Source organism: Doryrhamphus excisus, chromosome 6 (genome assembly GCF_030265055.1).
Source record: "Doryrhamphus excisus isolate RoL2022-K1 chromosome 6, RoL_Dexc_1.0, whole genome shotgun sequence".
Lineage (NCBI taxonomy): Eukaryota > Metazoa > Chordata > Actinopteri > Syngnathiformes > Syngnathidae > Doryrhamphus > Doryrhamphus excisus.
In genome coordinates, this window is record NC_080471.1 from 20532670 (window position 1) to 20542702 (window position 10033).

Genomic DNA, 10033 nt, shown 5'->3' on the forward strand with positions numbered 1-10033 from the left:
AAAACCTAAGAAACCACATATAGTTGGTGGGTAGACAAATTATTTTTTTTTTTCAGATTAAAATGAACAAAGCATTATTAGAGCCCTGTAGACATGACAAAACACGACTATAGTCACATTTATACTTTTTTTATTTACAACATATTGCGCAACTGCAGGGTCTTGAGACACATGCTAACTCGCAAACTAGAGAGCTAGCGACCTAAACGGTAGCCTCCAAGTTATTTCCTTTAAACTTAAATAGCCAAAAACTTACCACTTCCACACGGATAGAGAGGATAACTATTAACAGTTATTTAACCTTTAACATGAACATTAATCAAACGTAATAATTTTTTCTGGGTACATGATACCATACAGCATCCATATCAAACTTGCACGGGCCGCACTAACATTAAACTTTCATATCAAGGCGGGGGGCCTCAAACTAGTGTCCTGCGGACCACATTTGGCCCGCGGGCCGCGTGTTTGAGACCCCTGCTCTAGAAATTACAGGCCGGTCAACCTAGAACACTCTGAAGTTTTCAGGTGGAAAATCTGCATGGAAGGCTTCCTGCGGTGGCGTTAAAATACATCTGACACAAAGGTTCTTTCTAAGTATTGTTCACTTAGAGAATGGAGGATAGTGAAGGGGGTTATTTTACAAAAATGCAACCATCTTTTATCTCAGATGTTCATTCTCCAAGTCAGTGATTCCCGAACCACTTTTCAATGGCACACTAGTGTATCTTAAGAAATTAATTTCACTTAATTTATCCAGGGATTATTATTCAGTACAAATGATGCATTTTTGTTCTCCTACTGTTCTTCCACTAGATGGCAGAAAGTACATAATTAACCTGTGTAATGTATACTTAATGTGACGTTTGAGTTGGATTAACACATTTCAGGTATCAACTAATAACCATCCCTTGGCCACACCAATGAAAAATGTCTTACTCCGCCAGTGTGGATCAATAAAGGTTGAGGAAACACGGTTCTAAGTTAATGAGGCCTCACTACAGTCAACAGGCCTCCGGCAGCTCGCCTTGACTCAACCAACACAGATGGTCAAAGTTCTCCCCCCGCTGGACAAAATAAGTACTGCATCCTATTCCTATCCTATTCCCAACTACAATTTGAAACGATCACCTCGTGGTTTAAAAACCCAACAACTGATGATCACATTTTCAATAAACAAACAGTCCAAGGAAAAAGATGCTATGTTATCAACCCTTTGATGATGTATTTTCTTTAAAGCGACTAGTGGCAAATCTAGTGACTTTTTCTAACGTCGTTAGGTATTTTTCTGGTATTTGGGGACTCAAAAGTGAAAGCACGCATTGTTCTGTATTTTAAAATATAATATATTAATTGAATATAATAAATTATATAATTAATAAATATATATTAAACAAATAAATATATATAATAAATATAATTATTATATAATACATTTAAAAAAATAAAATATTAAAATATAATATATATATAAATATATAATATATAAATAAAATAAGTGTTTTTACTCATGGGCGGCACAGCGTTCGAGTGGTTAGCGCGCAGACCTCACAGCTAGCAGACCAGGGTTCAATTCAACCCTCGGCCATCTCAGTGTGAAGTTTGCATGTTCTTCCCATGCATGCGTGGGTTTTCTCCGGGTACTCCGGTTTCCTCCCACATTCCAAAAACATGCTAGGTTAATTGGCGACTCCAAATTGTCCATAGGTATGAATGTGAGTGTGAATGGTTGTTTGTCTATATGTGCCCTGTGATTGGCTGGCGACCAGTCCAGGGTGTACCCCGCCTCTCGCTTGAAGACAGCTGGGATAGGCTCCAGCGACTCTTGTGAGGAAAAGCGGTAGAAAATGAATGTTTTTACTCACTTATTGCCTCTCCTATGAGGTTATGCTGAACAGCGTTCAAAACAACATCACATGCAAATATGACGATGACATCACCAAATAACTTGTAAAGACAGCCAATAGCTACTTTTCTTACTGAAAGGTTGGAAACATTGGGCCGATGCTTTCTGCTCGTGCTGAGAACCGATTGCGTTTCCGGTACGATTGCGTTTGACATTCATCACTTAATTTCACTCGCATTTTAAACTTGTATACTGGCAAAATTTCTTCTTTTTAAATAAATATCTATATTATTACTTTCTGTGAAATAAAACGTCTACATGTTGCTCCATATGTTGTAACCAGAGATGCAGGCCACCACATTGAGGGAGGTGCGTGACGTCATCGGTCAGCTGACATGTTTGTTTTGCTTACTCGGGAGGTCGTCATGATAAAAACATAGACGAAGGAAAGGAGCATATCAAACCACAACCGAGTAACGTCAAAGGCTCTTCGCTGCCATTGAAACACAGCTGTACGTCATTTGTCACCGATAGTGTCGTCAACGGCTGCCCTCTTTGTTTGCTAACACCACAATTACCACCGTTGTCGACTGGGCGACGACTTTGACGCAGTATGCCTTCAGAGAAATCCTTCAAACAAAGGAGGACATTCGGTAGGTGTTGTTTTTGTTACACTTGTTACACTAATTTCAGGCTTTTCTATGTCGGTAGCCATACTTGTAGAAATGGGAGTGAATTAGCATTTGTGTTGAATTTGTTAACTTGAAACTGCGCCAACGTAACTCAGAGCAGATAGAAGTGTAGTCCTGCCATTTTATGTGGTATTCGACATAATGGCGTCCATTAAGAATAAAGTAACAGGCCGAGGGCCTATTATTTAATGCCTGTTTTTGTGTTTTGAGTGGAGCTGCAGGATTGGGGGATGGGACCTTTTGAGGAGGAGCACGAACTGCCTGACTAAAATAAGAATATAACTTCATATTTCTGTTTGAATAAAAAACAAAATATTGCCATTTATGTACATCTATATACATATATAGTCGACTTGGCTTTATTTATTGTAATTCAGTAAACCCACTTCCGGTTGAACGTCACGTTATTGGTCAGCCTTTACCCAAGCCGAGCATGTGAGGCTGTGCTAACAGAAACATGAGGTCACGTGTTCATGCACGGCTGCCAGACTGTTGTGGGGGGTTAGAGGTGGGCGATACTGCAGTTTTTGGGATGGATTTGATATCACTACAGGGCCAGTAACTCTGTTACAGATACTTTTTACGTGATAATTTTTCAAGACTTTTGCGTAATCTTGTGATTTTGATATTTTTAATTAGTTCATAAAATACAGGACAATGATTGTAGGTAAACAAACATGAGCAATTTAATAATATCAACAAAATAATACACGTACAATGAGTTTGAGCAAAAATAAAGTCAGTTGTATAAAACATGTAAACTACTACTAAACTACTATTAGCTCTTATTTGGAAACAATACAAATTTGATATTTAAAAGTAAGCATAGAAGAGAAATATCAAGTCGTATTCAGCCCAATCGATTCGCCCACTTTTACTAGTAATAGTCCCATCTACCACCTGCTGAACACCGTTGATAGCAGCTTTACCTCCATAAACATGAGGTCATGTGTTCAAGCATGTCTGCCAGGCCGGTGTCGGTCCCGTCTACCACCTGGTCAACACTCTTTTCGCAATGTCACCATTATCCCCAGCTTCTATTACCAGAACACCAGAGGCCCCTCTCTCATGCAACATTTGGTGCTGTGTTGTCCAAATTGCCGCTACCATTGGCATATCGAATGATAACTCTTCCAGGACACCAGAAATGACACCCCCTTTATGGTAATGGTAATGGTAATGGTTTAATTTCATTTGAACATGCATCAGATTACAATTGAATGCATCACATAATCAGTTCACAGTTCCACATGTTCAAAAGGAGTAGGAAGAAGCAAAGCTTATTAAATCCTACCCCTCCATCTGGTACTTTTACAATCAGTAACTGTTACATTTGTTCACTTCCTGCTTTCCTATTATAGTTTTTTTTCTTGTTTTTTAATTTTATTTCATTTTTTGTCACATACCGAAGTACGAGGTGATATATTCCATAAAGTGACATAATGGGTACCATAGTAACTGTCAATATAGTGATATTAGCTTTCATAAAAGTACCCACCTGCAAAATCAACCAACGATATACCATGTAGAATAGTGATTTTTGTGTGTTTATGTATGTGTGTTTATATAAATGGGAGTAAATCCAATAGAACAAACTCTAAGAAGTCTACATAAGAACAAAGTTACCACCTGATCTAGTGTCTATATATGCTAAATGACTTTTTTTCATGGTAACCTCTCTATCAAAACAGCCAGGAAGCTGTACCTAAATAAACATACACAATAGGGATCGGAAAAAAATGTTTTTTTCCTTCTTTATTTCGAACATCATCTAAAGCACAACAAACCAAACATAAATCAAGAGAAATAAAAATAATCAGTTAAAAATTGTTGTTATTGATTGATACGTTTGTAAATAATCCCTAGATATTTTCTGCCACATAGTTTATATAAAAAGACAAACAATGCAAATAAATGAACTGATGGCAATTTGTTTGTATATTTAATCAAGGAAATGCTCAACCCATTAAATACACAATAGTATGACCAGCAAAGTGAAGAAGAGAACTTGGAAATTAAAAATGTAATTCTGTAAAAATATTTTCCAGGTTGTAAGACTCTTTAGGAAGTCACATAGTTATAATCCCCAAGATGTGTCATCCATTTCAAGTCGAGGTTACAAAACCCACAAAACACAATTTCCACGATTGTGAAAATATGAACTATAACAGAAAAACATCCCACCCCCCACCACACAAACCTATGCACGCATGCACTCACATGCCATCAGCTTCCTTGTTCGTGTTTTTGTATCCACTGAAAAGTGATGACTCAGACATTTGCCGCTTGGTCGTGTCATGAGAGACAAACACAACCACAGAGCTTCCCTGTTCCTGCACGGTGAACTTAACCTCATTAAGGTGTTATCACAGGACATTGTCCCACATCTTTCTAACGAGATAAACCCAGCTTCAGCATGGAAATTAGCTTCAAATTAGCTTGTCACAACAGTCAATGGCTGTGATGTTTAGTGAACAGCACCTCTGTTGATTTTGAGGTGACATCTTTGACATCTTTGTGAATCATTAAACTAAAGTTGTCATAATACCAGAATTTCAAGAGTTGATACTAGTATCTGAAGTGTGGTAAACATGTCAAAAAATAAATAAATCAGGAAAGATTATACTGGGTTGGGTCATGTATAACCCGACACCAGTGATGGTAAACTGAAACTCACCTTGAATTCGTTAAACAAGTCGGGTGTTTCGGGTGTTTTACCAGGTTCGAAGTCTCGACTCTGTTTTGAAAACCTACAATGAACCGTTTTCATGTCTATTTATAAGAATTTATTTATTATAATTTCGTCTCACTCTGTTTTGAAAACCTACAATGAACCATTTTCATGTCTGTTTATCATAATTTATTTTTATAATTTCGTCTCATTCGTCCGGCGTGAATTCTTAGCTTAGCATCTCATCTCACATGCGACTCCCGACTACCCGGCTTATCAATAAGCCAAGTTGATGTGCTTACCATTTTTTAAAGACAGCAGGCGTTCTTCTTTGGAAACAGGCAACAACTGCTCTGAAGACACGTCCAAAACAACAGAGAACTAGCTACTAGCTACTAGCAAGCTACTTTACAAAAAACTAGCCCCAAACCGCTTATTATAATAAACAGACTACTCAATTGCCTCAACACTCATAAAAAATTGATTCGGCTTGCCGAGGGAAGTTGTACAAATTGAAGAGCTGGAATAGGTGCAGATTCTGGAAGATCAAAAAACTTTCTGTGCTAATTATCGTCTGTAGCTGGTCAATAGGAGTCCACAAATTGATACAAAGGGACAGAAAATGAGCACAATAGGTCCTCATAAGCGCTTACTCTCATGAGTGCATACATATTCCGCATTATATCGAGACGTTTCACAAAACCGAAGTGAGTCGATGTTGTTTGCTAATGTTTGATTGATTATTTATATCATGTCAATTTGTTGGGACATCACGTATTGTGTTTACGACAACAACGCAACAGCTGTCGTCACACATACGGTACCAGCTTTGGGACAAAAAATGACTGCAATGCTTTTGGTTTGGTGATTGACAGTAAAAATGTCATCCTTGCATTCATTTCTTATACCGCTTGAACCTATCCCAGACTTGGGATGAAAGGCAGGGTACAGGCCACGGGGCATATGTCGAAATATTGGTTCCAGGATGAGGCTTCTTGCTGACACGCTCTTCTTTTGTCCTTTCAGATCAGCGAGTAGAAGATGTTCGGCTGATCCGGGAGCAGCACCCGAACAAGATACCTGTGAGTATTCCTGCTCGTAACTTGGTCAAACGGTCACTAATGGAAATTAAAGATTGTAAAAAATAATAATAATATATACATATATATATATATATATATAAAATTGAAAAATAGCGATTGTACGAACTTTCAATTCATTCATTCATTCATTCATTTTAGACCATTGTCAATGAATGTCCTTCATGCAGTCGCTAGCAAACGGCTGTTGCTGCTTGCTAACCACCAATAATAATCGAAGAAGAAGCTAAACCGATGAAATGAATACCGATAAATGAATCTTTGGTTCAAGCAGGACAAGGAGAATGACGATGGAGGAATTTGTTTTAACAAGGATACAAAAACGTGACAGCTGAACGGCGACAGGATGAAGCACGGTCGTATCAGTGAATATGCTGTGTCACATGATAACTTATTGTGTCCAATGTAGTAGAGCGATCATTAAAATTCATTTAATAAGCTTTGCTTCTTCCTACTCCTTTTGGACATGTGGAACTGTGAACTGATTATGTGATGCATTCAATTGTAATCTGATGCATGTTCAAATGAAATAAAACCATTACCATTACCAATTTAGTAAACTGCCGAGACGTCACTGAGCACTCTATACCTGTGTCTTGTAGGTGATCATCGAGAGGTATAAAGGAGAGAAACAGCTCCCCATCCTGGACAAGACCAAGTTCTTAGTGCCAGACCACGTCAACATGAGTGAACTCATCAAGATTATCAGGTAGGCCTCATCACTTTGCTACGATGGCTGACAGGTGTGCCGCACAGTGGAACAGTGGTTAGTATTTCAGACACAGTCAGGATATGGAAAGTTTGCAGGTTCTACTCTTGCTTGTGTGGACTTCCACCCAAACCATGCATGATAGCTTAATTGGCCGTTGTTGTGAATGGTGGTTTGAGCCCTGTAATTGTGTAGCCCGCCTCTTCCCCAAAGTCAGCTGGGATAGGCTCCAGCTCACATGAGACTCCCAATGAGGACACATGGTCTAGAGCAGGGGTCTCAAACTCAATTTACTTGGGGGCCACTGGAGCTATGGTCTGGGTGAGACTGGGCCGCATCAGGTTTTAAAAAAAACAACAACAAAAAAAAACGCATTTATTAAAAACAAAAAAATTAAAAATGGTTCCAATTTTCTACAAGAAAAGCTCTGATAAAACATTCCACTGTTCTCAAATATCTTACTTTTTATTTTTCTACACAAAATAAGATGAAAAATAAATAAACAAATCAAGAATAAAGAAAATCAATCAATCAGTAATAAATAAATATAATAATAAAACGGCAAATAATAAAAACTTAAGAAATCACATATAGTTGGTGGGTAGACAAAATATTTTTATTAGCATTATTAGCATTAGAGCCCTGCAGACATGACAAAACACGACTATAGTCACATTTATACTTTTTTGATTTACAACATATTGCGCAACTGCAGGGTCTTGAGACACATGCTAACTCGCAAACCAGAGAGCTAGCAACCTAAACGGTAGCCTTCAAGTTATTTCCTTTAAACTTAAATAGCCAAAAACTTACCACTTCCACACGGATAGGGAGGATAACTATTAACAGTTATTTAACCTTTAACATGAACATTAATCAAACGTAATAATTTTTTCTGGGTACATGATACCATACAGCATCCATATCAAACTTGCGCGGGCCGCACTAACATTAAACTTTCATATCAAGGCGGGGGCCTCAAACTAGTGTCCTGCGGGCCACATTTGGCCCGCGGGCCGCGTGCTTGAGACCCCTGGTCGAGAGGAATTAATTTTATTTTTCTCGCTTTTTTCCTCTGTGGCATGATCTCATGCTATATCTGTTCATGACCACCAGGAGGCGCCTCCAGCTCAATTCCAACCAGGCTTTCTTCCTGCTGGTCAACGGCCACAGCATGGTGTCCGTGTCAGCTGCCATCTCCGAGGTGTACGAGCGGGAGCGGGACCAAGACGGCTTCCTATACATGATGTACGCCTCCCAGGAGACCTTTGGCACCGTCCCGACCCCCCAGTGATCAGACTTCCTGTCGTCTTCTCCCTCTTGGCCAGCGATTGGACAATTCTAGTTTTTAGTTCCTGTTCGTGTTTTTCCCCCTCTTAATAACCCCCGTCTTCCCCTCTACGTTAGTCCCGACTATGAACTAAAACGCAAATTGCTTCATGTAAAAGACAAAAGTAGAGGTTGTGATTTCTGTTTTATGGATTCTGACAGCGTGTTTGTGCCACTAGTTTAAAGCCACACAGGTCAAGCAGAGTCTAAGACAGAAAAGCAGTTTATTCTTCATTTCTAATGTCTACTGTCTCTATATTCTTCATCGTGTATGCTATGGTGGCAACACATCATTTTTAGCCTGTTTTTTTTCTATCCATCTTTTGCGATTTTACATAAAAGTGGTGCATTTCCAAGTAGCAAACGAACAAAGCTAACGATCATTGAAAGTGCAACAGAACGACTCAATGTGTAGATTCAAGAGGCCTGCAGATTTTTTTTTTTTTAAAAGCTACCCAAATTAAAATGTTTTAAGTTTTGTTAATATAAAAAGTGTCCAGAGCAGGTGTGCCTTAAAGCAGCATCAGTGGATCAACTAACCGGTTACAAGAGAACATTTAAGTGTTGTGTAAATAATTCATCCCATTCACTGTCAAATATACCATAAGGTAACGGCTGTGTGTCAATCACATTTAAAGTGTAGTGATGCTCTTCAACGTTATGTGTTCCCTCCATCCTCAGGTCCTAATATATGGTCACTTCTGGCTCAAAAAAAAAACAAAAAAAAAAACACTTGTCCACTTTTTTATACAGTTTGTTGTTCTAGCTGTGATTCGGCCCATCCCGTTCCCTTTTAGATATTCCAACACAAACGTAAAAAATGGCCTTGCTGAGTGGGTTTTTCCGAATTTGGGGGGGCTTCATTTCTTGTCAGTGAACGCTCCACATGTGTCGACTGTGTCACTGTGTTGACTTTGGACCCACGGGGGGTTGGTTTCCGGGTGCTGCCGTTGTGGGGAAACTTCACTGTGTGTTGCAAAGGGCTGCATATCCTGTATGTGTACACGCAAAACTTTTCATGCATCCGTGTTGTGCAGGGTGAAGTGCAGCTGCCTTTACCGTAGTATTTTATTATTTGGATTGTTTTATTTAATTTTTTTTTATTTGTTGTGCAACACTATCAATGATAGACAAGTCAAAGCCACTGTGCGTTGCAGAGGGATGGAGCATTTGTGTTGTCTTCTAGCCCCACATTCACACAGAGCAATAGCTACTTATGTATTTATGTTGGTATTTTGTTAACAATAAAAGGAAAAAAAAGTGTCAAATGTCTATGTATATTTTACAGTTCAGCACATGAATAGTAAAGTTTGTTTACTAGGATGTAAGGATGTAAACTTTAGTCGGTGGAGAGCTGACTGAAACTGACTCCACACAGACTCCATTGTCTGTCGTCGAGTTTTGACTTGAGTTAAAACTTGCATTTTTTTTTAACATGAAGCTTTCTACATCTTCCATAATGCACCTTTTCCAGTTGTATTTCCTACTGTCTGTTTTATTCCACCTAAAGCCCGCCTCCGGCCACGCCCACTCACGCTGTGATTGGTCCTACTCAGCTTGTACCCGTACGTCATTATGTGAAACTTTAGCAACACGGTAACACAACATTCTAACATTTATTGGGCAAAAAAGTACATTTACAAAATTTCAGCGAGAGTAACTGTTGCACTGTTAATGCCATGTTAC

General features: G+C 38.8%; 1 protein-coding gene across 1 annotated transcript; it reads left to right on the forward strand.

Annotated features, from left to right (window-relative positions):
- The first annotated feature begins 2234 nt into the window (after positions 1-2234).
- On the forward strand, positions 2235-9615 carry map1lc3b (microtubule-associated protein 1 light chain 3 beta). Its single transcript, XM_058075260.1, has 4 exons — positions 2235-2499; positions 6236-6291; positions 6912-7018; positions 8135-9615. Exons 1-4 carry the CDS (start codon positions 2460-2462, stop codon positions 8310-8312), a joined length of 381 nt encoding a protein of 126 aa, XP_057931243.1. The 5' UTR covers positions 2235-2459; the 3' UTR covers positions 8313-9615.
- Positions 9616-10033: the final 418 nt, after the last annotated feature.

Coding starts and splice junctions, on each gene's coding strand:
- map1lc3b (XM_058075260.1), top strand. CDS start 2,460: ATGCCTTCAGAGAAATCCTTCAAACAAAGGAGGACATTCG. Junction 6,292..6,911: donor AGCACCCGAACAAGATACCT/GTGAGTATTCCT, acceptor TGTGTCTTGTAG/GTGATCATCGAGAGGTATAA. Junction 7,019..8,134: donor GAACTCATCAAGATTATCAG/GTAGGCCTCATC, acceptor CATGACCACCAG/GAGGCGCCTCCAGCTCAATT.